Below are 26,507 nucleotides of genomic sequence, written 5' to 3'. Positions count from 1 at the left end.
GTAACAACACCACAAGTGTCCCACAACACCACAAGTCCCAACACCTTCCTCCTCCCACTGTATCCCCTCCCGCAACCACCTCACAGCACGCTGCTTTTGCCAGCCCGCAGGCAGGATCAGGACCATTAATAAATCAATAAATCAATAACTCATTTCTCTCCTCAGGCCCGGCTCCCAATGCCCTCCAGGCCCAGCAGGGCCCAAACGGGCCGGGCTCAGTCCCCGCTTCAACGGGGCCCTCCGGAGCTCCACAGCCGCTCACAGGAGACGGCAGCAGTTCCCCAGCCCCGCTCATTCCCCCCCGAACCCGAACTCGAACCCGATCCCCAGGCCTTGGCCCGGACCCCCCGGTACCGCTTCCCCTCCCGGTTGCCAGGGCAACGCCGCCGCTCTCGCGACAGCCCCGAGCGGAAGTGACGCAGCGTGCGGCCCCACGTGACCCGGCGGCGGGGGATTCCGAAGGGCGGTGAGGGAGCACGGGGGCTCCGGGGGTCCCGGAGCTTCCGGGGGTCCCGGAACGCGGAGAGAGGTCCCAGGACACCGGCCCGGCCCGGGAGGCTTCTGCTCGGGTCCGTCCCGTCCCGAAGCGTGAGGCGAACCCGGGTTTTTCCGGCGTTCGGATCTCCCGCCCTCCTCCCGGTTCCTCCCTGCTCTTCCTCCCGCCGTTCCCGGGCTGCCGGCGGTACCGGGCTCTGTGTTTCGCCGCTCCCTGCAGGTGCAGCCATGCCCCGGGTAACGCTGAACGGCGTCGCGGTGGATTTCCCCTTCCAGCCCTACCCCTGCCAGGAGGACTACATGGCCAGGGTGCTGGAGTGTCTGCAGAAGGTGGGTTGGGTTCTGGGGGGCAGTCAGTCAGTCAGTCTGTCAGTCTGTCAGCCTGCCAGTCACTCAGTTGGTCTGTCAGTCAGTCAGACAGTCAATCTGTCAGTCAGCCTGTCAGTCAGTCAGACTGTCAATCAGCCTGTCAGTCAGACTGTCAGTCAGTTAGACAGTCAGTCAGCCAGCCTGTCAGACAGTCAGCCAGCCTGTCAGTCAGCCTGTCAGTCAGCCAGCCTGTCGGTCAGTCAGACAATCAGTCTGTCAGCCAGCCTGTCAGTCAGTCAGTCTGTCAGCCAGCCTGTCAGTCAGTCAGCCTGTCAATCAGTCAGCCATCAATCAGCCAGTCAGTCAGTCAGTTGGTCTGTCAGTCAGTTGATCTGTCAGTCCTGTCAGTCAGACTGTCAGCCAGCCTGTCAGTCAGTCACTCAGTCTGTCAAGTCAGCCTGTCAGCCTGTCAGTCAGTCTGTCAATCAGCCTGTCACTCAGTCTGTCAGCCAGCCAGTCATCCTGTCACTCAGTCTGTCAGTCAGCCTGTCAGTCAGTCTGTCAGTCAGCCTGTCAGTCAGTCTGTCAGTCAGTCAGACTGTCAGTCGCCTGTCAGTCAGTCTGTCAGTCAGTCAGTCCCAGGACAGTCTCCCAGGAACCATTCACCTTTTTCCTGCAAAACTCCCAGGCTGCTCCCAGACCTCTTCTGGCTGTGCCTGGAAATGTCTCATTTCCCCCTTGTTTCTTCTCCTTCTCTCCCCCCAGAAGGTGAACGGGATTCTGGAGAGCCCCACGGGCACAGGGAAGACTCTGTGCCTGCTCTGCTCTGCCCTGGCCTGGCGGGAACACCTCCAGGACAGGATTTCTGCCAGGGAAAATCTCCCAGAGGCTGGGGGGGGCAGAGCTGTTCCCGAGAGGTCCCTCTCCTCCTGGACCCCCCGATGCTGACACCCCAGGTAAGGGCTGGGGGGGGTTTTATGCTCAGGGAGGTTGACAAACACTTGTTTTCCCTCTCCTTTTTGTCACCAGAATGGCATTAAAAAGGCCACGGGGCTGTTGTGCAGCTGGAGCAGTTTCACACCTTTCTGAGGGTGTTGTACACATTTTATGGAATTTCTGTGAAACCAGAAACTTGTTTAGCTCACTGTGTGTGTGTGTGAGGACTGGGGTGAGAGAATTCCCTGCTCTTTCTGCAAGGCAAACTGTTACCATGGTAGCCAGCTGGGAAAGGAGCCTGATGACATCTCTGGTTCTTCTTCCTCTGCTAATAATCTGGTTCTGCTTTCTTCTCCTCCACCTGGCAGCTTATTACACCGACATTCCCAAAATCATTTATTGCCTCCAGAACTCACTCACAGCTCCACAGGTCATTAATGAGCTGAAGAACACAGTCTACAGGTAACTATGACTTAGGATAATGGTGCTGTGTCAGAGAACCTGTCCAGTTTAATTATGGGCCAAATTTCGTGTGGGTCAAGGGATGAAAAGATGATGAAATCCAGTGAAATGGATATCAATGTGCTTGGGTGGAACCTGGAGCTCTTTGGTGGGTTGTTTTGGGTTTGGTTTTTTTTTGGCTTCCAGACTTCCCAGCCTCTCTTACCCCCTTTGATCACAGAACTTCCTGAATTTGGTCTGGGTTTGACTTCAAACTTCTTAAATTCACAGGCAGCCTTTACAAGGTGATTCCTTGAGTTACTGTTTCTGATTTCAGATCTTTATTTTGGGCTCACCTATTTCTCTCCTGAGCCTTTTCCTTTCCCCAGGTGAGCATGTACAGCTCTGCCTGTTTCTCCCCTCCTGTTTAACACCAGCTCTCTCTGCTCTGTTGGGGCAGGGCCCAAAGGTCTGTGTGCTGGTTCCAGGGATCAGCTCTGCATCCATCCTGACCGTGGAAGAGGCAGGAGAGCAACCCACATGCAGGTGAGAACAGAGCCCTGGTGTGTCCCCAGTGAGGAAGGTGGAGGGGAAATTTGTTGTGGCAGGAGTTTAATTCTGAGTTCTGGCATTATTGTGGCACTGGGGGGCTGTGGTAGAAACTTCAGATTTCTGGTTCTGTGAGGGCAAATTTTAATTCTGTGCCTCTGGTAGGGTTTGTCCATCCAGAGAAAGGACATGAGAGGGGTTAAGAGTCTGAAGTTGACTTGCTGATCTGCCACTCAAGTCTTTGCAAGGGGCAACAATGATTTCCAAGTAGTGCTTCATGGGCTGCTTGGCCTTGCAAGGACAAAGATCAGTGCTTTAAAAAACATCAGTGGCAAAACACAAACAAATTTCCCTCTGGGTGTGGGTGAAATAGAACCAAACTTCTAAGGTGGGCAAGAAGGACACATGATTTTAGAAACTGCAGAGCTCTGTGGTTAGCATTATCCTCCAGCTGGTCTCACTCTTCACCCCAAAAATGTGCTTTTCACTGCTTGAGAACCTGGGCTAAAATCTTCTGTGCCTTCCAGATCTACATGTGCAGGGTGAAAGTGTCAGCTCGTGCTTGTCACTTCTACAACAACGTGGAAGGTGAGTGTGGCTCTGGACATAAAACCCTTTTCTTTGGAGAGGGAGGGGTTTGCTGGGCAGGTAGAGAAGTTTGGGAGAGTTGGCAGAGTCTGCCTGTGTGTGTGGTTTGCTCTGCATGGATGAGTTTCAGGAATGGAATGTTGAGAAGCAGCTGGCTGTGATCACTGGGGGTAACAAAGGAAATCTTTGTGGTCCTTTTCTCTGAGGCTGTGGCTGAAATGTTGGGGTTTTTCAACAGAAAAGAGTACAGAGAAAGAACTGACTGACTCAATCATGGATATTGAAGACTTGGTTAAAAATGGAAACAAGCACAGGTAAAGGTTTCCCTCTCACCTTCCTCCCCCTCACAGAAAAAATGGTGACCAAAGTGGAGTTACTTTATAATTTATCTTTCTTTTTAAACAGAACTTGTCCTTATTATCTGTCTCGAAGCCTGAAAGCAGCAAGCAGATATTATTTTTATGCCTTACAACTATTTACTAGACTCAAAGGTAATAAATATCTTTGCTTTGCAATGCAATTGTTCCTCTGTTATCTTTTAGTGGCTTTTAGTGGATAAGCTGTGCAAAACTGATGCCTGGCAGGAGTGTGGTGTGCTTCAGAACTAAGCAAAACCCAGCTCAAATGCAGAACCACAGAGGCTGCCACTCCATGTGTGATTTTCTGTAAATTCTTCCCCACAGTTCAGAATTTTGGGGTTGTTTTTTTTTTGTTATTTGTGGTTTTGCAGCAAGTGATGCCCTTGTCTGGTGATCTTCACCTCCTGAATACAAATCTCCAGTCAGATGGTGCACAGGATTTCTGTCTGTGCTCTGAGCTGCATTTCTTTCTCTCTTGGAAATAATGGCTGGCTTTGAAAGTTAAATCAGACTGAAATTAATTCTGATAAACTTGTGTATCCTCCTCTGGAACAGCTGGGGGGTTTTTCTTTATTCCAATGTCACCATAAACTTTTCCATGGTGCATTTTATCACTTTCTTTTCCAGAAAAAAAAATAGTCAATCTGTACTAGGTAGCCACAGTGATTACTTGCTGTTTTCTCTGTCAAAAACATTTCAAAGCTCAAAATGAAAACCCTAAATCTGTTTCAAGCCAGTTTCTTGTATATTTCTCTGTGAGTTTTGGCCATTCCCATGTTTTCCTCTTCCCCTCAGAGCCGCAGAGCACACAGCCTGGACCCTGAAGGGGACTGTGGTGATCCTGGATGAAGCTCACAACGTGGTGAGTCCTTTCTGCTCTCCTGCCATTTCCCAAACATCCCCCAAAGGGAGCTACAAACACCTGGTGAAGCCTGAGCTCAGCTGTCTCAGTGGTTAATGCTTATTTATCACAAATATCTCCTGTTTCTGTGGCACCTGAAGCTTTGGGGTTTGATGGGTGGCACTGCTGTCATTTCTGCAAGCTGAGAGTTTCCCCCTGAGTTTCCTCCTCTGTGGATCTCCCCATTTCTAAGGACACTCATTGCCTTGCTTGAAGGGTTCTCCATGAGTTGTCCCAGGGCAGTAGATGGCAAATGGGAGTCTTGTAATATTTGCAAGTCTTCAGTCATAGAGAAAATTAATAAAAATAAAAAAAGCCACCCACAATAAAGAAAGATATTCCTCCTAGCTGGCTTGAAGCTGCAGCCCTTTTGCTTAAATGATGAAATGCAAAGGAACAGCTGAATCTGTCCCTTTTTTCTGCCACATAAACACCATCCCAGTGGGATTTCTGCTAAGCAGCTGGGCAGTTTGTTTTCTGATTCCACATTCTTTCAGTCAAGAGGCCACTGGAGGGTGTGTTGGGCTTGACAAGAGGGAGTTGTGTCCAAGATGTGCTTTCATCAGAAAAATCTTTGTTTTCTGTTGAAAAAATGGCTAAGGAATACAGTCACAGTTATTTGAATTTTTTTCTTTCTTTTCTCTTTGGTAGTCTCCTAAAAATATTCATTTCTGTCTACATCCAGAATTAGCCAGAAAGAGTTTTTCTAAAGTGCCTCACTTACCAACAGTGCTCTCACAGTACAGTCTGTTCCAGGTTATTATGTGGAAACAATTACTCTGAAAGAAACTTGAGTTCTTTCTGATTAGATTGTTTACACATGCAGCAAGCTCAAACAGTTTTTCTTCAGAGCATGTTTTGTTCACAGCTATTGCACATCCTTTGTGGCCTTACTACTTCTTTCCATTCCTCAGGGAAAGTGCTTCTTTTTGTGAATGAGAAATCCATGACAGAGCAATATATAACTTCTTTTTTTCCAAGGCCATAAAGATTTCTATCAAACTTATCATTTTGAGTATTCAAACCAATTTTATTTTTACAGAAAGCTAGGGTGTGTTCTTCTATTTCTATTATAATAATAATTATTCTGGTAGACATTTTGGCCCAAATTTTGCATATGAATAACATGCATTTTGTTTTTCTCATGGCCCCTCTTCCCTTTCTGTCTCTCTGCCCCATCTCAGAATGCAAGATGATGAGGGGCTGGGACCATGTCCTCATAGGAGTGGGTACAGGGATGTCAGTATTTCCTACAAGTGTGAGAGGGACTGAGAAGTGACTCTTCTGGAGAATAAACTGATTTCCTAACTTTAAAAAATGCCACTTGGCAGTAAGATTTGCAGCAATTTGGCAACTGCACTGGTGAAAGAAAAGGATGCCAAGAAAAAAGGAATTTTAAGAGATGAAGAATACAGAGGGGGTGACACCTGTTAAAAACCAGAGGGATCTTAATGACACTGATCTGCTAGGTGGGAGTGGCAGGGTGTTTGCTGAACGAAGCAGCAAACTGCTCCACATTTCAGAAAAAAGGATTCCTGGTGACAGTCAGAGTCTTTGATGTGTTTATAAAACCTCTTCTGGCCTGAGGTGGAGACAAATGAAATCAGTCCAGGTCTTCTGGAGTTGAACATCCCTGAAGCTGTCTCAGCAAAGAGCAGAGTGAGCTGGCCAGTGCCACTTCCCTCCCTTCCTTCTGTTCCAGAGAAGCTGTGTGAGGAATCCTCTTCCTTTGACTTGACCCCTATGACTTGGCTTCAGCCCTGGAGGCTGTGGACTCAGTGCTGGAAGAAGAAGCCAAAGTGGTGCAGCAGAATGAAATCCATGCTGAATTCCACATGGAGCTGGCCACTTCAGGTGGGCTGACAACCACAAACCACTGCCAGTAACTCATCCTGTCAGCTTCTGGAAAACTTACTCTCATTAGTGGATAAATGATGATTAATTAGTAGTCACTGCCTGAAGAAACAGGAAAAGATTTGGCCAAACCACGAGGAGTCATGAAAGAGCACAGTGAGGGGAATACAGAAGGTGTCATTCCATGCACCCAGTTCTGGCTTTTGTACCCTTAATTCCTGAAAAGCCATGAGGAAATCAGGAATGGAGCAGACATGACACAGCCTCACAGAAATCTTTTCTTTCTTTGACAGGGCTGAACATGGAACTGGAAGATATAGCAAAGATAAAAAGTAAGGGGCTTGGGGTTTCCTTGTGTTGTTGAAAGAGTTGCAAGAGGTCAGCAGGTATAAAACTGCTCATGTAGTGGTCTGTAGAGTTTGCTCATAACAGAAATTAATGGAAGCTGAAGTTGTCTTTTCAGAGAATTTTGTAGAATGTTTAGTTACAGTTTTTACCTCACCAGAGGAGAGGTTTTGAACTTTTTCCCCCTCTTGGTTGTCTCAAAGAAATTCTTCTTCAGCTGGAAAGTGCAATTGATGCAGTGGAGCTGCCCCCCAATGACAGTGGAGTCACCAGAGAGGGAAGGTAAATCACAAATCCATTTACATCTTAAAGCAAAGTCCTGGCCTGGCTGGAAGTGGGCCAGCTGTTAGGATTGGTACCACTATTCCAGTGTCTGGCAATAGCATTAATTCATGGCTTTGGGTTTCCCTTTTTGTAGTAATCATAATTTCTAGCAGAACTTTAAAAAGAAAGAGTTTGAAGAGTGGAAAATCCTGTGCTGGATTGGGTATTGTATGCTGTAGAGAAGTCATGGACAATGTGCAGAACATGGTCAGTATTCTCTCTGTCATGTACAACTAAATACTTTTTTATTCCTGTACATTTTTCTTTATCTTGGAGAGAGGAACATGTTTTGCTGCCAGGTGGTGAAATCGTTGTTATAAAAGGGTAACAGTAATTGTGTCCATCTGATTATTACTTATGCTTTTTCTTTGTGTTTTTCAGCTACATCTTTGATCTGTTTGCAAAGGCCCAAATAACATTCCAGACCAAATCCTCTCTCTTGGAGTCACTAGAACAGATTTTACAGTTTCTTTCAAGCCGTAAGTGTAAATTTGTTCCTTGTTTCCCTCACAGTTTTCCTGTAATGTAGGTAATTTGGGGGGTTTTGGTTTTTTTTTTTAAAGACTTGCTGTCTGTTCATGCAGCAGAAGTCACTTTAAGAACCATTTTGTGTCAGAACTTGAGTGTCTGACAGAATACATCTATAAACACACATGCACACGTAGAGGATTTTTGCAGACAAAAGTCTGGTTTTTGCTGGTTTTCTTCAAAACCAGAAGAACTGTGGGGTGGAGCTTGCTGGCAGTTTGCTGCTGCCTCTCTGTGTCTTGGATTCTTCCCTAGTCATTCAATAATTAAACATGAATGTTAGGAATCACAGCACGTGTTTGGTTTTTTGCCCTTGATTTCCCAAGCTTCTGCTTTACTCTGAGTCAGCATCTTCTTCTTAAGTTGCCTTTGCAAAGAAAAATCTCCAACTTGTGCATCTGCTAAGAAAATGATTTAGTTCTTATCTGGGGACTGCTCAGCCTTGAGGAGAGTAAGCTCACCCTGTTGGCATTTTTCTGATTTTTGTTTGTTTTTCATGAGACCAATAAAGCTGTGGGAGCCTGGAAAGGGAACCAAACAGTTCAACCATTACCTTTGTTTGAATTACCCCCTTTCCAACTTTTAATGGAGAAGAGCCTTAAATTTATGTAATTACCTCCAAAGCTCCCCAGAGCCATGAAGCCTGCTTTGGAATGCTTCTTTTGTGTTTTCTCCTTGCATCTCCCATAATGATGAAACACTTCATCATTTCTTTGCTCCAGACAATATCTTCAAGTCATTGTGCTCAGAGTTTTGTGCCTTTCATGTACCTGTGGATGTGGATTTGTGTTGTAAACCCAGTGTTCTCCCCAGGTCCTGGGATATTTGTCAATACATCTGGATTGCATAAGCTCTCAGATATTATCCAGGTAAATAATTTAAGCTTCTTGTACCTGCACCTGGAGGGTAGAAAATTGGTTGGAATGAATCTAGAGAGAGATCAGATCCATTTTATTCTTATTGCTGCAGTGTTGGAAGTCAGTGAGGTTCTGAGGAGAGAGCTGCTGTCTAATGGGATGCTCTGGTTTGATTTTTACCCAGACTGTTCATTTATAGTTTTGAGGTCTCCTTTTGGAGAGACTTGATTTAAATTTGGTTATTATCTCCACCAGATGGAGCTGCATTATTGAGCTGTTTATTTTCTAGCTGCAGTGCTTGAGAGTATGAGGTGTTCTCATGCAGTAACAGGACAGGCTAAGGGAGTAAAACAAGCAAAAGATAATATAACTTTATTTTTTGGTGTAATTATTAATTTAAGGTATCTGTAAAACAATTTGTTATTCTTTCCTGGGAGTATTATTAGTGTAGGGCATCATGGCAAACATTTTAAACTGAGGTAATTCAAGAAGTTCTTTTACACTCAGTTGTGACTCTTTTTGATCTTATGAGCACATTGTGTGTTTATTCCCAGGCAGAAGTCCTGAGCAGTGTGAGTAATGCTGTCATTGCTATAGCCTGAATGTATTTAAACACTGGCTTGAATTTCTGGGTCAGTGAGAGCAATTCCTGCTCACCATCTGGCTCTGGGATTTTGCTAGAAGCAGTTGCTAAATCTTTCCTTTTGTTTACATCCCTTTTCCAGACAGTGTTCAGCATTGATCCTCCAGAAGGCTCCACAGGTTTTGTGCCACATCAGTCAGTATCTAAATTCTACAAGGTATTGGATGCTTCATATTCTGCATTTTTCCTTGCTGACATTTGGTGTCTGTGCTCTGTGTGTCCAGGACTCAGAGGAATGTGGGTAATGGAGCAAATTACAGAGAAGGATTAAAAATTCTTCCAGGGAAATAAAACCACCAAAGCAGCTGTGGTCCTTATAATTTGTTTAGAGTTTGGGCCTGATGGGCTGTGAGGCTATAATGAATTTTAGGAACAGATCTTTTTCTAGATAAAGCAAAGATTCTTCTTCCCAGATGAAGCAAGTCTTTCTAACCAAATATCTGCTTGCTTTATTCTGGGGGACAATACCCAAATAACTGGGCTCCCATGAAAAGCTGCTCCCATAAATGGGCTCAAAGGGGCTGGCTAAATGGTGATGGAGTTCTTCTTAGACCTCATGTTATGAAAAACTAGAAATAAGATAGCAAAGCCAGGAGTTAGTGTGACCCTGCCAACACTGTGGGACTGGCATCCATCCCATTACCTGCTCTTAATGTGGGTCAGCTCTTTGGAGGGATGAAGTGCAAGGTCATTTCTGTAGCTGTCTCTAGAAATGATGCTGGTTACTTTCCTTCAGGTACACATTCATCTGGATAACAGCAACCAGAAGAAGAAACAAAGGACAGACCTCTGGAATTCATCATCTGCAAAAAGCCAAGGTACAGGATTTAGTGCTGGGGGAGCTCATGGAAAAGCTGGAGTGAAAACTGCTCAGCTGCTCCTTTCTGAGTCAAACAAACAACAAGAATTGGAGACATCCCAGTCTTCATGGCTGTCAGCAGGTGAATTTTGGAATGCTGTTGTAGGATGCTGAGTGAACCCATTTTATCTTAAAACATTCTGGTACTGGTGCTGCTTTGTGCACTGCTGGAGTTCTGCTGGTGGAATTATTCCAGTAAAAGAAAATAACTTCATCTTGGAGCTCTGGCTTTTACTGGGGCAGAGAAACTCTTCAGCCCAAGAGTGGGAAACCCTTGGGTTTCCTTCAGGGCTTCCACTGAGGTTTCTGGTATGTTCCATTATTCTCAGGTCAGCCACATCCCTCTGTGTAACTGTGCTGTGAAACACAAAGTGTTGCTACAGCTAAAACTAGCTTTGACAAGAAGGAGATTCTTGTACAAGTGTGATACTGAAAACGTGTGCCAGAGGCATTATAAAAGTAAATTCCATGAAAATCTTAATCTCTGCAATTACTGGTATGTAGCAGAGGAGATATATATATATATTATGTGTGTATGTGTTTGGCTCTGTAGTGAAGATTCTTGTGATGTGCCAGAAAACAGTGCTTGAGGATGTGGATTCTTACCCAGGTACAGCCTCAGGGCACTGTCACCTTCTCTGAGATATGACTTTTTTCTTTTTTAACAACTCCCTGAAATCTTCAGGACATGTTGGCACTTCCTGGTAGCTTCAGTCTCAACTGTACTTTCAGTTCTTGTCCAACTGAGACTTCTCATTTTTCTTGTCTCCCTCCTACCACCTATTTTGCTCCCTATACTCTGCAGGAGCTGATGTCTAAACCTTGCCTCAGTGGATAACCACTCTTCAAAGCAATGTATTTAGAAGAAAAGAAACTTGGCTTCTGAATCAAAGGCTTAATTCTAAGCCTCCCATGAAGCAGCACTGAGCTTGGCTTTCCTGAACTTCAATGTTCAATCTTTCTCAGAGCTTTATTTGTTTTTTAATTAATAAAAGGTGGAAACAAAACCATTTTCTGATTAAAGACATGCAGATCCCTTTACCAAGTTTTAACAAAATACTCTCCAAGGATCTTTGTAAACAACTTGCCTCATAACTATCTACTTAATTACTTGGTTAAATGTTCTTGAGAATGTAAATACTTGTTTCATAGAATAACTTTTCTTAAGGAGAAACTCAGAGAATGAGTTTCCACAAGTTCTGTCAGTTTGCACATGATGTCCCCTTAAGTGTTTCCACAAAGCAAGTTCTGTTCCTGAACAGAAACGTGCTGTTTGGTAATCTGAAAATACTGTTTTCCTGAGGTATTGCTCAATTGGAGCTTAAAGTTACAGGAATAATTCTAAGTAGATTTTGCTAAATATGTTGGCAGGAAAAGGCTGATACAAGCACTTCATATTTCTTGCATCATCTGGAGGATTTATACAGAAAATCAATGCAAAGCAGTCACACAACTCTTTTGTCATTTAGAAGACATGTTGATACACTTGAGTTTTCAGATAAAAACAGCATTTGCAGCTACCTATGCAGCAGAGCAGCAGTTTGCTGGCAGAGGCCCTACAAGGCTGATCAAGTAGAGGAGATTGTATAGAAATAAATGAATGTTTGAGCAGAAGTTGGAAGGTTTGGCAGTTGGCTGGGGGGAAATGGGAAGTTTGGGTGAGAGGTTTGTAGCCACTGGCCATTCCTCATGGAGAGGTTTTCTCCTCTTTAAAAGCAAGAGCAGGGCTGCCAATGTCTTTTGTAACTTCAGTTATTGATCCTCCATCCCAGCTTTTTGCAGTTCTACCATTTTCCCCCTTCCATTTGTCCATGGCCCATGCAGTGGTTTGATCTGCTCCCCCAGCCTGTTCCAAGTCAACAAAACATCTCATGTTCTGTTTTTCCTATAACCATCTTCTGAATAAATGTATCACCCACTTAGGGGGGGCAAGCAACGACCTTGTAAACTTTGTAAACTAAAAAATGACCTTGTAAATTTTGTGTTTTCATAGGAATGAGATCAGGGAAGGAGCACAGCAGGACATACCACACATCTGGAAGTGTAGCTTCAGATGCTGGCTGTTTCACTGCCACAGCTTCAGCTGCAGCCTGCTGTATGCTACTGAGATTCTGGTTTTTCCTCTGACAGACATCTTGGTGTTTTCTCTTTATTTGCCCCAGGAAAGACCTTGAGCTATTGGTGCTTCAGCCCTGGCCACAGCATGCAGGAGCTGGTTCGCCAGGGAGTGAGGACAATCATCCTCACCAGTGGGACCCTCTCCCCCCTCTCATCCTTCACCATGGAAATGCAGATGTGAGTACCCAGATATGTGAAGAGCACTGAAAATGAAAAGTCTGCTTTGTGATTTTTAGGTTTTATCTGGTGGGTTTTTTAAGTGTTTTGGACTGGGTAGCCAGGAGGGAATCATGGAATCCTATAATGAGCATGACTGGGATCTTCCTGCTGTGTCTCTTTAGCCCTTTCCCTGTTCGCTTGGAGAATCCTCATGTGATTGGGAAGCACCAGCTCTGGGTTGGGATCATCCCTAAAGGACCTGATGGAACTGTGCTTACTTCTACCTATGAAAGAAGGTAACCAACTTCCACCCCCTAAGGCTTAGACACCTGGTTTTTTTTTGAAGGAAGGGAATTCACAGTGTTTGCTGTGTTTTGACAACCTCTCTGTGGTGATCCCAGTATTCCTGCAGCTCTTACATAGATAGATAGCTTCCCTTTTTATCCCTGCATATGTAAATTTCCTAGGAAAAGAGCATGGAAAAAAATCAGGGCACTAAAAAATGAAGAAACATAAAGGCATGAGAGGGCTGGAAGTGGCAGCTGAATCCTGCTCATTGTACAACAGTCAGAGCAGAAGTGATTTAGTTGATTTGTGCAACAGATAAATAACCATAGTAACAAAATTCAGCCTTCTGGCCCCTGAGGCCTCACCACACCTAATTCATCAATAATTAGTTTAAATAGCTGTAAGGTTAGTCACACTTGGCAGCACCTGCAGCCTTTTCTGGCAGAACTTGCACCCTTGCATTGTTGGTGTTTATCATAAAATTCCTGTGGTTGCCCATTTTTAGGTTCTGCTGATATTGAAGCTTAGATCATCTTCAGTGCTGATTGTTTAATAGTAAAATATTTAATAGTAAGAATAATTTAATATATTAATAGAATAAATATATATTAAATATACTATAGAATATTTAATAGTAAGGGGCAGTCAAGGTATTGCTGCTCTTGTACTGGGTGATTGCCCTGGGAAGGAGGGCAGTGGGAATATGGATATGTATGGAAAACACAGCAAAGGAAGTACAATTATGGTACTTTTTTTTCTTCTTTGTAGGTTTTCAGAGGATTATTTATCATCCCTGGGGAAAACAATTGGTAAGTGAGGTGTGTGGATGTCAGAAATGATTTGTTGCATGGGATTTTTAGAAATCTCCTAGAAGGAGAAATAAATACCAAAGCAGACATAAAGCAGAGGAAGGTAAAGGATTGCATTTCATACCAGAGTCTCTGGGTTTGGATGCTTCTGCTTGCTCAGCAGCTGGCTGCTGCAACTGGGGACAGAAAGAAGTGTGAGTCCTTGGTTTAATATTCTCAATATTGTCAATGTTTGACAAATGGAATGGAATGACAGAATTTTAACATGAGTGAACCTGTAGCTTGGGTCAGGGAAAATTTGAATCAAGAAAATTCTTAAATCAAGAGATATTTGGAGGAAATGGAGAGTGCTCCCAGTGTTCAGCTTGGGCTGAAAGGTGTTATTATTAAGAAAATGCTTTCACAAAACACCAGATTAATGTTTTCTCAGTGTACTATTTGACTAGAAAGCAACAGAAACAACAAAACCACAACAATTGTTACCTCATCCCTTGCTTTGAATGTTAGGACTGCAGTGGTCAAAGAGTGGGAAAAATAATCTAAAAATAAATCCTGCTGTGACAAGGGGGAAGGGGCAGTTTGTTGTCTCTCTTATCTGTGCAATTTGGCATAACTCTTCCAACCCTTTATCCTGTTACCACCACATTAATTACACATCTCTATTAAAGTTTACACCTCGATGTTATTGGAATGATTTAAATAAAAGGAACAACTTCCAATGCCTGAGCATCCATCTTGAGAAAGTGAAGAAGATTTTTGGAAGGAACTGGCACTTAGTTTATTTTTCCTCTGGAATCTGCACTCCAGGAAATGCCTCTGGGCAGACACTTCCCTGTCTTGTTGCAGGTAACCTGGTTCGAGTTGTACCTCATGGACTCCTGGTGTTCTTCCCATCATATCCTGTCATGGATAAGAGCCTGGAATACTGGAGAGTATGTTAATTGCTCTGTCTTTATTTGCTGGTTTGGCTGCACATGTCAGTTTGTAGTTATGCTGATTAAAAACTCTTTGCTAATAAGTGAATTAGAAAATGTGGGAAGTAAAACCCCAGGTCAGGCTGCTTTTATTTCTGTCACAATACAGCAAAATGCAGTGGTGGAGAAAGCAAACCCAAAAGAATCATAATACATTATCTCATCTGATCTCAGAGCTCATTTAATTTCACCAGACTTCTCTTTGTTCAACCACCAAGTCATCACTGGCCAAAGTGTTTCAGCTCTTAAGGGGAAAAAAAAAAATCCCTGCTTGAGCATTTATCTTTTATTTTTAATTTGTGACTGTTGCAAGTGTAACTCTTGTAGCTGCTGAGCTCCTGGCTTGTGTGTCCCTAGAGAGACTGGGGAGTATGGGTCTGGTTTTAATGCTTCTCCTCCTTAAAAGTGGGAGTTATACTGGGAAGTGAGCACTGGAAAACTGCAAGTTGGAAGGGGAAAGCATGGCTCTGCTGTCTGCAGGGTGTCTGGGCTGCACCAGCTCCATGGCAGGAGACACAGACTGTGCTGGAGAAGTCCATGGTGACCTCTGGAAGGTGTGTGCTGGTTTGATGGGGCTGTTTCTGTTCTTCCTCTCTTGAACAGGAGCACGACTTTGCTAAAAGAATAGAAGAGGTGAAGCCAATGTTTGTGGAGCCCCGGAACAAAGGAAGCTTTGCAGAGGTTGGTTGTTTGCTCTTACTGAGTAACAGGGATGGGAGAAAGCTGTCCCTTCAGCAGCAGCATCTTCTAATATTCTGTGGGACATTTTTTCCCAGTTTGTTATGTTTTGGATGGTAAGGAAGTGTGCAGTGTCATCTGTTTGCTTCTTAGAATAAATAATATCCTGGAACTGCTTCCCTGGTTTCCCTGTTTTATTCAAAGTTCTGCAGAAGCACAGGACAGTCCATATTTTACCTTCTCATCAGAAATATCTGACATTAATCTTTTCTGTTCACCCAGATGTGTTCTAGGTTTCACAATAAGATAAGGATTTTGCTAAGCAAATGGCTTTTCCCATCTGCAGTTAGTAATAAATAAAAATAATTATACTAAGCCAATGTAATCACATTTGAGATCTTGGGTGTACAACTGAAATGTGGGGAGTGAAGGTTTTATTTATGCATTTATGCATATGCAAAGGATGTGTATCAATCATGCTCTTGCTTAAACTACTTTATCTTTTAGGTAATGGGTGCCTACTATGATAAAGTTGTCTGTCCTAAGTCCAATGGAGCTGCTTTTTTGGCAGTGTGTCGGGGCAAGGTAAGGTAACTGAGCATTTGTTTCACCTGAGAGCAGATAACTTGATAAAAAAACCTATTCTGGATTTCAGTACACTCCTCTTATGGCACTGTAATTACATGTGGGTCAAAAAAAAAACCCAGCAAGGCAAGTGGGATGCCCGAGAGCATTGTGTCAAGTTTCCATATTACTCATTCCTGATTTTATTAAGGGGGTGGATCTGAGCTCTGTAAAGGGGTGAACATCATACCTGCATTTCCTCTTGGCTGCTCCCTGGAAGCTCGTCCCATTAGATGAGAACAAGTGTTTTGGAGGAGAGCTCAAAGGAACATTTTTAAGCATTTTTCAGGTGAAACAACACTGCTGGAATCCAGAAGTATTGCTCAGCTTTAAAAAATTGACATTAACTTCAGGTCCCCTGGACACATTTGGTGACCTTTCATTTACGTTTTCTGGTGCTGTTTGACTCTGATTTTATTCTTTTCCCCATGTGAATTACAGTCTGGTGGGTTCTGAGCAGATTTCCATTCTTGCTTTGAAATGATTCTTCTCACTGTAGAGAAGATTTGCTGATTGTGTCTGGTTAACAGTTCAGGGTCTGGAGGGTTCACCAAGAGATGCTGACTGGCATTTAATATATTTCTGAATGCAGCTCTTCTGCTTGTTCAGGATTAAGACACAGGCAGTTATGCTGCTTTGTCAGGGCTCAGTAGAGAAAAAAGCAAAAAATCCTGGTAATTAAAGCAAAAAAAATGTAGCTGAAACTATTCATAAACTGCACTTGGCTAGGGATTTGATTTGATGAGGGAAAAAAGGCCAATAACTGCTGAATTGCTCTGAAATGTCACTTCAAATCCTGTTGATAATGGAAGTCTCTGTCTCTTCAGGCCAGTGAGGGCTTGGACTTTGCTGACATCAATGGACGAGGAGTCATCATCACTGGGCTTCCATTTCCTCCTCGGCTGGAGCCCAGAGTCATGCTAAAGATGCAGTTCCTGGATGAAATGAGAAAAAGTGGTGCAGGTGCACAGGTACTGCTGGGCAGCTTTTCACTGCTTTTCTGGGGTTCTTGTGTCCTGTTTGGGTTTGTGCTTGGGTTTTTTTCCCCCCCATTGCTTCAGGCACGAGTATGAATGATGTTATAAATTGAGATTATTGTCCTGCAGGATAGCTGTTGGCCTTCAGTAATACAGTTGGTCTGTAGTACCCATCAGGCTGTCAGTGCCTCATACACCAAACAGCAACTGGATGTTGCTGCTTGAGTTTTTGAGCACCATAAGTCAGGTGTGATCCTCCCCTCCACCTGCTCCTGCTTTGCCAAGAGATTTCTCAGTATTTGCTGGACACGTTTATTTTTTCACTTCTTTAGGAAAAAAAGCAGTGACTGTAGAGCACAGAGAGTGCATTTTGACCTGCTGAATGATGTTCATTCTTTCTGCCTCCTCCTGCAGTACTTATCTGGAAGGGAGTGGTACAGCCAGCAAGCTGCCCGGGCTGTCAACCAGGCCATTGGCAGAGTCATCCGGCACCGCCAGGACTATGGGGCCATCTTCCTCTGTGACCACAGGTGACACCTTGGCCCCAGAACCCCAAAACACAGCAACACCTCTATATCCTAACAGGGGGGTTGATGTTTTCTATGAAAATGCCCTGATGTTGCTGTTTGGGGGATGCTGTGGTTTGTGTGTAGTTAAATTATCTTATATAAAAGCCCATTAAAACCTGAACTCCTTTCAGAAATTACCTCGTTTGTTATCCTTAGCTGCCAGAATATGTTGCCTGGGGCAGCAGGATTGATGCAGAATAAGTCAGTTATGATGTGATGGAAATGATGTGATGGTAATTTACAGGTTTGCACTGTCTTTGATTTGAGAAGGTGGTCACCAGCACTGCAGTTTGCTTGAGAGGAGGAGGATGAAAATGAGGAAGGATTTCATTGTTTCAGCAGTATAATACCAACTGCATGTTAATAGCTGTGGATATAATTCCTTTATAATGAGCAATATGAATTTAATTGACAGCCTTCAATGCTGAGGCTTGACAGGGAGCCCTGAGGATGGCACAGGTCAGCATTGCTGTTGCACAGTGGAAGATTTTATGGACTCAAGTTGGGAACTGGCTGATTGTGTGGTACATGGTACCAGCAGAGCCCTTTTCTCCAGACCAAAGCATTTTGGATTTACTGCACTGCTTCAGCCTTGCCTTGTCTTGCTGCTCCTCTCTTTTCCTTTTGGACCCTGACCTGGTGTTCCTGTAATTCCTGGAGCCCAAGCTGACAAATCATTCTCTCCTTTTCCAACCCAGGTTCACAACTGCTGATGTCAGAGCCAAGCTGCCCTCCTGGGTCAGGCCCTATGTCAGTGTTTATGACAACTTTGGGCATGCAGTCAGAAGTGTCTCCCTCTTCTTCCGTGTGGCTCAAGACATTGTAAGTGCCTTCAGCATTTGTTGGTTTGGGTTTGGCTTTATTTATTATCAGGAGTTTTGGAAAGTAGGAATACTAAGGCAGGTGAAAGATGTGGCAGAGTCACTTGTCACTTCTTGTCACTGGAAGCTTTACTGGAAAGGAAAGATCTCCCTCATCCTCCTCCAGGAGGGAGCTGGGGCAGGATGTGTTGTCATGCTCTGCAACTTGGGAGCTTAGATCACAAAAATAACTTCCTTTTCCAGTCCCTCCTGAATAAACATAACTTGGGTGATGTGCAAATACTGATGTTGATATCAAGAAGCTTTCTGCCTCACCCTCAGGGAGAGGGAATAGCAAATCCCCACTTTAAAATCTAGGCTGAGTGGTATGAGGAGTGAGACAGACACAGCCATGGTTACTGGGTCAGTTTTACCCAATCTACTTCTCTCTTAGCACTAAGAAGCATTTTTGTTTCCTCAGTAATGGTTCCTTGATTTAAAAAGGTAATACTGTGGATTAACTTGCTGATTGACTGCAGAAAGTCCTAACAAGAAATGGTCTGGAAGCCAGAAAGGGAAATTCTTTCTTCCCAGAGTGGAGGTTAAGATTAAAATAAACACTTAAAATTTCACATACAGCTTTGGATGACTTTCTGGAAGAAGCTTTAGCCAAATACTGGTTGTTGAAAATAATGATAGAGATGGGTGATACTGGATGACTTGATGACCTTTTCTGATTACAAATGAGTTTCATGGGGAACAAGACCCACAGCCCAGTGTGCTTTGCCAGAAGCAGCTGTGTGGCAGGGACAGTGTTGGGAGGGAATTGTTCCTCAGCTGGGTCATGGCCTTTTTTCTGCTTCTCAGGTCACTCAGAGCTGGGCCTTGCTGCACCTCAGCTCTCTGTGTCACCTCCTAGTTAGCTGATCCTTTTTTTCAGAAGTATGTGAATGCAGCTTGTGTAACAGCCTCGCTGTCAGGGGTTATCTGGGGAAAAGAGGGGGGATGTCTTTGGGTTTGTTGAGGTTTTTGGTGGCACAGGGAATGGCAGAGTACCTTTTGCCTACTGCAACACTTTGTAAACTCCTTGTAGATGCCCCCACCACCACCACAGTGCCCTCCTGGCTCTGCTGGTTCCCTGGAGGAAAACAACGAGGCACCAGCTACTTCATCAGAGCAGATCCTCTCCTTGAAAAAAGCCAAAAACTTGGATGATCATGTTCCCAGTTTGAAGAGGAAAAGGAAAGGTAGGTGTGGGTCCTCACACTTCTGTTTTAAGCTGAAATGAGAAAAGGAGGAGCAGGAGGACAGAGAAACTGGAATGGGAGAGAAAGCAAAGAGAGCTCAAAGACCAATATAAAACTGATTAGAGGGGACATAGCTCAGCATGAAAAAAATGGGGAACCAGCTGCACCTACAGGGCAAAGAGGCAGATGAGGTCTGAAAAAGTGTCCTGCAAATCAGGTGTGTGGTGGAATGTCATAAATAGTTTAATAATAATTAGAAGTCTGTTTCTGACTAGCACTGATCTCCATATGTCTTTCTTCCATCCTGTTGTATAAATGACTCTTAGACAGAAATCTGATTAAGGAAACAGAAAGGGGACATTGACCTTGGAATAAAACAGTGTTTAAACATTTCTGGTTAGCCAGTGCCAAAGTGTATATCTCACATCAAATATTCTTTCAGGGTGTTGCTCTCTGAATTGCTTGCTGTTCTGGGACAGAACAGTGAAGCTGTGTTTAAAGCTGTGGTTCCAGAACAGTTGTGCCTGAGGGTGAGGGTGATTTGACATCACATCTCATCCAGTGTGACTGCAGGTGGTTGTTGGAAGGGTTTACTTTGGACTTGAGTTCCAGCCATGCCCTTCTGCTTCTTCCCTTGGTTTGGATCCATCTTTGTGCCAGTGCAGAGCAAGCAGAGGAACTTGCTGAAGCAATTTCCCTTTCATCCCTGTGACTGAGAGATCCATCCCACAGGATGGGCTGGAAGGTATGGCTGGAGGTGAAGGGCAGTAGCTGTGCTGCCTCTTCTGCAGTGTCTTTGCAGTCACAGTGCATTACCTGCAACACCAAAATGCACCTGGAATCATAGTTGTGGAGAAGGAGTTTCTTGTGCTGGGTTTTTTTAGCTCAATGTGCTTCTACTCTTCTCAACATAGTGGATTTTCTTAGTAACCCACTGCTGAAGTAATTTCATAATAATGTGGGAATAGATTTTGAAGAGAATGCCTTTTAGAAGTAGCAAACAGATACTGACAGCACTACTTACAGCTCTGAATTCTTATATTTAAAATAAAATGTACCTGGATCCTGGTTAGGGAGAGTATGGATTCCTGGGGCCTGAGGGTGACTGTGTCTTACAGGTATTGATACTGTGAGAATTGTAGGCTTTGGAAAACACTTGTTCTGTTTAAAAGTAATAAATCCTATTTTGTGCCAGAATACCTGAAAAACTCAGTTATGGGGAAATCCATAAAACTAAAGTAGTTAAAGACAGACAACTGCTGCAGTAAGGCTTCTTTTCCATTGATCCTGAACCTTTTTGAGATTAAATATAACCATCACTTAAGGAGAAGTTTGAGAAGCCTCCACCAGGTTGTAGTAACAAAATGCTTGAGCAGTGTTGGCAGTCATTACCCAAATCAAACTTCTCACTAAGTCATATAATGCAATTTTGCCAGATGGGGAAGATGAAATAGAGCACCACATCTTTGTGGACTGCCACATAAGATTGTTGAGGTGTGATACTAAGTCAAGAAAAATGCAAGAGAGAATGTGGACTGTTAACTTGTCATCTGTGTTCTGTTCTTGGCAGCAAATGGAGGAGGAGCATCCAGCCTCTGCAGGGAATATGAGCAGGAGCTGGTCTCACCCAGAAGACAGTGTGTTGGGCTCCTGGAGGCACTGGAGCACAATGAGAAGAGCAGTGAGGATGCAGAGGAGGAAAATGACTTGGCAGGAGAGGAGAAGGTAATGGCAGTGGCTTGGCAACGTGCTGGCTTGTCAGTGATTTGCTCCAAAGCAAAATGAGTTTGGCAGGGATTTCAGAGGACCAGTTCAAACCTTCAAGAAAAGCTGTTATCAGCACTGGTAACCACAAGTTCTCCTCATTCAGTTTAATCAAAGGGTTTCCTTCCCCCATTCCACTGGATAACCACCAGGTGTGTACATGTTGCAGCTGCTGACCATGTGAATTCCTGGAAGTTAGCTCTCTGGAGGGCAAGTTGCTCTGATCAAGAGTTTGGCAGAAATCCACTCCTCCTGTGTGACCTGTGCCAGCACTTGGTGGATGGCTAGAGACTCAGTTTAAAACAGGGGGGGAGTTTATTAATTAGATTGCACTTTCAGAGGAAATTCATTCTGTTGTTTCTGTTGTTTCTGCTGTTACTTGGGTGACTGTAAAGTGGTTTTTGCTGGTTTGATCTAATATTGGAGGGTCCAGGCACTGTTGCAGTGACTTGTTTTGCTTTCTTGAGCAGTGTCACAAACTGGGGTCACAATTACTGCTGGAAATGACTGAGTGGAATGGACAATAACTTTGAAAAGTATTTTTTTTTACCTTTCTTCTTTTCCTTCTGATCTTCACAGGCACATCGACTGTCAACACTTTCCCTTCAGTATGAGAAGAGATTAACAGATGAGCAGAAAGGTGGCAGGAAGAAAATTAAGCTCATCAGCAATACAGTATGTGTTGTCATGTCTGTGTCACCCTTTTGATCTGCAGACTGTTATAATTTGAGCTGCAGTTTTGCAGACAGACAGATGACTGATGGCAGAGCACTTATGGGTTTTTTTCTCCAAATTGTAAATATTCATTAATGCACATCTGAAATCTGTTTCTGTCAAGCTCTTCCTCAAATCTAGACATCACAGACCCCACGCACAGGTCCAGGTAGGGTTAGTAGGGGAAAAGAATTGGGTTTTGGCCTTGACTCCCTTGCCAACATCTTCTCCCCTCGATCAGGTGTGGTAGATGGTTTCATTCTTTTTTATTAGAATAAAATAGTGCAGTTGGAAGGGACCTACAGTGATCATCAGAGCCTCCAGTGGTCGAGCTGACCAGTTTAGTTTGGGGAACCCATCCCATCCTAAGCCCACATGTGGTGGGGCATTGCAGTGTGATGTGTTGTAGTTGGGCATTGGTCTTTATCCCTGTGGCCAAACTCAGTTATCTCATTATGCACCCAGAGTCACAATAAATTCATGTGAATTGGTGTGCCAGTAGTTGCCCAGGACAGTGTCCTGTCAGACTCCCAGTCACCCAGCAAACAAAACTGATCCTGGAGTCACTGATCCTGGATCCAGCAATATCCAAGGTGTGAGGAGGGAGCAGGTTCCCTGCAGAGCCTGTGTTTGCAGTTTGCTGCCATCTGATGTCCTGGGGAGTCAGCCCAAGCCCTCAGGGTTAGCAGTAAATGTCATTTCTCTTCTTAAACCTTCTCCTCAGAATGGAATTGTGCAATGACACTCGGCTGCCTCCCCTAGGAATGTTCCTCTGAGCTGGGTTGGTCAGCAGAGAAAGTGGGCAGCATCCCTCTTCTGACAGAGGGATTCATGGTTTGGAAATCTGTGTAATAAACAGCTGGAGAAACTCCCAGGGTAGTTGTGCCTCAGGGGTCATTGTCACTGTCACTGTCCCAGAGGAAGGGTTGTTCTGAAGCTTTGTCAAGGCCCTGCTGCTTGTGAGTTGTTGAATGTTTCCCAGTGTGAGGGGTAACCTGGCTTGGTTACCTCTGGAGTGACTCCCAGAAATGTCTTAGAGGAACCAGAATGCTCAGACACCTTCTGTTCCTTGTCCCTCCTGCTGCAGAGTCCTGTTTTCCAGTTCATTGGACATTCCCAGGAGGTAGGTTGGTTAGAGCTGTGTTTGTTCTGTGCCACTGGAGCTGTTTGGAGCTGTTTCTTTTCGGGGAAATCACACAGGGGTGTGGGAATAACTCCCATCAGTGCAGGAGACCTGGTAGCTGGCAGCATCTTCTAGTTCTATGCCTTGGCAGAACTGTAAATATATTGCTGCCACCTGGATTGGTGTGAGAGCAATTCCTCCAGCCACACACCCACTGAAAACTCTTCTGTCTTCCCAGGAAGCTGAGCAGAAGGCAGAGGCAGCAGAGCCAAAGAAGGCCAGGGCAATGCTGTACATTGCAACAGTGAAGGAGACCCTGAGCCAGCAGAACTATGATCTCTTCTCCAAGGCTCTGCAGCACTACAAGAAGACAGATGACTTCCAGACTATGTTATCTCAAATGAGCTCCCTTTTTATAGAGGATGAAAAAAAGCACAGCTTGTTACGAGGTCTGGGAGCTTTTTATTTATAGCATGTGGACTTTGCCTTAGCTAGAGGTGTTGTAGGCTTGAGGTACAGCTCTGTCAGGATGCTAATCATTAACATTCACCACTTGATAACTGTATAAATTATGTATTTTATAAATGATATATTTTATTGGATAAATACTACATAGTGATATTTAAATGTGAAGTTATTTAGCATATTACCTGACCCAGGAGTCCTGCCATCATACATTTCTGTGGCATTTATTACCAGTGGTGGGACTGATACTTTCCTAACCTTTTTCCCTCTCTTCCCTCTCTCTGATGAAAGGATTTTACCAGTTTGTTCGACCTCAACATAAAAAGCAGTTTGATGAAGCATGTTGCAGTCTGACTGGGCTGGGCTGTGGCTACAAACCTGAGCACAGCCTCCTGAGAGAAGAGAGAGAAAGACTTGCCAAGAAGATAGGTGAGGAGTTGGTTTCATTCAGCACTCTTGCAAGCCAGTTGGGTGCAGCTAAGAATTTAGAAATGCAAGGGTGGAAAGCAATTTAATTTAATCCATACTGAGCTAAGTCTCTGCTCTGTGTGATCCTCTTGCCTGCCCTCCCAGGGCAGTTTACTGCATGGTTAGTAACCAGCCCTTTTGTTCAAAGGGGATTTTACAGCTCTGTTTAAATAATGACTCTAGTTTGTGGGTTTAAAACGTTGTGTTTGTTTCCTCTGCTACCCACGTAGTGCCACCAGAATTGTGAATAGAGCTTGGTGAAGTCCTTAAATCCCTGGAACAATCAAGTCCTAAAGAAAATCAGTGTTCACTCATCCCCTTATCAGAGAAACACAGCTATTTGTGTTATGTCAGGTGTTTTCAGCATAGATTGGCATACTTTGCAGTGCACTATTCTGTGTTCTTTCTTCCCCAAATTCATTGTTAATGGGCTGGTTTGATTTAACAGAAGAAAACCAGAGTCAGCAGAAAATTGCCTCCTCAGAGGACTCCTGTGCTCAGCTAAACCCTGGGCTCCACCTGAACCATGGAGGATTGCACTTGACAACAGGACTGACCAGTGCAGGTACCCTTCATGTTCAATAAAAACACAATCCCAGTAAGAAATGTATGTTTTATTTCATTCCTAAGGTGGCACCCCATGGTCTTTGTGTTCCCCTAGCAGAGTGGCTCACTCTCTGTAGATAGGAGTGATGGTAATGGAGAATTTCCAGCAAGGGTGTTACACAGGGGGGCAGAAAAGCCAATAGATTAAGTCAGGGTGGATATAAAAGAAACCAACTAAAGCCAGAGGTTTGCACTAGAGCTTGTCCTGCCATACAGGAAAGGGTGAGCTGAGGCTGAGACAGCAGCTGGGCCTCCTGTGAGGGAGCTATGGCAGGAATGTCATTTTAGATTAGGTCCATATGAATCCAGAAAAAACCCAGTTCCTATCTTATCAGTCCTGTGTGCATTCCTCATGTGCACAGTCTGTTCTGCAGAAACAGCAACAAGCCAATGTATTCTGCACTTGCATGTACCCTGTGTGCACCCATCTAATCTCATCCTGGCCAGTATTTATTTTTAAACTCAAAGGCTCAGTTATGATTTCATTACAGATCTTCCTGAGAATAGCTGGGAATTTTTTGTGTATCTCACAAGGAAATGAGAAGGACAGTTGGAGACCTCAGAAGTCTTTCTTTAAAATAGTCAGTGGCTAATCCTTTCTTTGAAAAAGGGAAAAAGTAAATTTAAAACCCCTGGTGTTTCTTGGAAGGCTCTAAAAGCTTTTTGTGTATGCAGCCATGTTGTTTATTTTGTTTTTTTGATTTTCTTTTGAGTTGTTTTCCTGTTTTGTGCTTTAGAAATATTTGAACAAAATGGAAGCTGGGGTAATGATGTTGTCTGAGGTCTGTGAGGTTGATTTCCACAGCAGTTTTTTTCCACCGAAAGTAAGTCAGAAAATGATGTCAATAAATGTGTGTATTATTCCTAGGCAGAACTCCATGAGCAGAACAGCTCCTGTGCAAGTGTCAGAAATCTGTAGGGCATGCAATAAAAGGCACTGATTACAAAATTCACACCCACAGTTTTCCCCCTTTCAGGAAATTGAACTAAACCCAAGGTTTAGAAATTCGTTATCTTCTTCCTAAAAACTTGTAAGATGTAAATATCCAAAGATGTGGGTGGCTTATTTAAGTCTGTGTCTTATCAAAGACTTCCTCCATATTTGCATGTCATGCAAACCAGACAGTTTTCCTCTGAGGCATCAGAAATCAGAGATTGAACATCTTGAGCAGAAGCAAATCTGGGAGGTGAGGAGGATGTTCAGAGCTGCTCCAACCTCCTCCTGTTCTCCTGCACTGCTCTTGTGCTATCTTGTGTGTTATTCTGGGTTAGTCATTCCTTTGGACATGTTTTCCTGTTGGGAAACACACAGAGATACTTCTTTTCTCCTTTTATTAATAAGAGGTGAGAAATTTACCCTTCACAGTGGCTCTCAGCAGTTCCCTTGCCCATGGCTCAGGCCAGCAGAGTTGGTTCAGCCACCTGTGCAAGATGCTTCTGCTCCTCCTGTGTCACCTTTCTGTCATTCCCTGATGACCTTCTGACTCATTTAAAAGATAAAAAATAAAACTTCAGAAGACCCTAAGTGCTCCCCAGAATGACTTTGCTGGGTTTCTGCTCTCCCCTCTCCCCCAGGCCATGCCAGAGGGGACTGTGCTGCCCATCTTGGCTTTTCTGCTCCCTCCAGGAGCCCCTTTGGGAAGGAAACACATGGATAGCAGGGAGGGATTTCTTGGTCCTGCTCACACCCAGTTTTGTCTCTCAGGGCAGCATGCCAGTCGAGCTCCAAGGGAAGATCCTGGCCAAGCCTCTAAGTGTAGGAGAGCTCAGCACCAGGGGCTCAGCACTTCTTATCTCCAGGATGTCAAACGGGCTCTGGACAGCAGCTCCTACGAGCGTTTCCACAAAGCCTTGCTGGCCTACAAGAGGACAGATGACTATGGTGCAATGATACCTGTGATAGCAGCACTCACCACTGAGAGGCCAGAAGACTTCCAGCTTCTACAGAGTAAGGGATTTTAAAATGTCTTTGTTTTTATTTAGCTGGAGAGGTGTAGGTGCTGTGAGCAGTAACCGGGGCGCTGGTCATCGGTTTGCAAATCCTCCACTTTTAGGAAAAACCATTGGTGAACTTCACCTCTTTGTTTAGTGAGGAGAGGATTTTGGAAGCTACACCTTTTCAAGATTTGAAATCAG

At 44.2% G+C, this 26,507-nt stretch overlaps 1 protein-coding gene across 1 annotated transcript in view; it reads left to right on the top strand.

Annotated features, from left to right (window-relative positions):
• The first annotated feature begins 491 nt into the window (after positions 1-491).
• The window catches only part of RTEL1 (regulator of telomere elongation helicase 1), a 33,300-nt gene continuing 7,284 nt past the window's right edge, over positions 492-26,507 (top strand). Inside the window, 36 exon segments of the mRNA XM_030463262.1 lie at positions 492-569; positions 716-825; positions 1,570-1,677; positions 1,679-1,760; positions 2,109-2,201; positions 2,642-2,727; positions 3,258-3,318; positions 3,557-3,632; positions 3,724-3,754; positions 3,756-3,809; positions 4,473-4,496; positions 4,498-4,543; positions 6,281-6,313; positions 6,316-6,432; positions 6,726-6,764; positions 6,981-7,059; positions 7,483-7,580; positions 8,443-8,498; positions 9,212-9,286; positions 9,866-9,947; positions 12,151-12,283; positions 12,448-12,561; positions 13,322-13,362; positions 14,209-14,294; positions 14,940-15,017; positions 15,522-15,599; positions 16,466-16,609; positions 17,030-17,145; positions 17,883-18,006; positions 19,078-19,231; positions 20,802-20,956; positions 21,575-21,670; positions 23,071-23,281; positions 23,589-23,726; positions 24,214-24,330; positions 26,077-26,319. Of these exon segments, the coding sequence (XP_030319122.1) occupies positions 724-825; positions 1,570-1,677; positions 1,679-1,760; positions 2,109-2,201; positions 2,642-2,727; positions 3,258-3,318; positions 3,557-3,632; positions 3,724-3,754; positions 3,756-3,809; positions 4,473-4,496; positions 4,498-4,543; positions 6,281-6,313; positions 6,316-6,432; positions 6,726-6,764; positions 6,981-7,059; positions 7,483-7,580; positions 8,443-8,498; positions 9,212-9,286; positions 9,866-9,947; positions 12,151-12,283; positions 12,448-12,561; positions 13,322-13,362; positions 14,209-14,294; positions 14,940-15,017; positions 15,522-15,599; positions 16,466-16,609; positions 17,030-17,145; positions 17,883-18,006; positions 19,078-19,231; positions 20,802-20,956; positions 21,575-21,670; positions 23,071-23,281; positions 23,589-23,726; positions 24,214-24,330; positions 26,077-26,319 (3,370 nt within the window). The 5' untranslated portion in view covers positions 492-569; positions 716-723.

This window comes from Calypte anna, chromosome 20 (genome assembly GCF_003957555.1).
Source record: "Calypte anna isolate BGI_N300 chromosome 20, bCalAnn1_v1.p, whole genome shotgun sequence".
In the NCBI taxonomy this organism is placed as follows: domain Eukaryota; kingdom Metazoa; phylum Chordata; class Aves; order Apodiformes; family Trochilidae; genus Calypte; species Calypte anna.
Note: the sequence above shows the minus strand (reverse complement) of the source record. Positions and strands in the feature narration are given on the sequence as shown.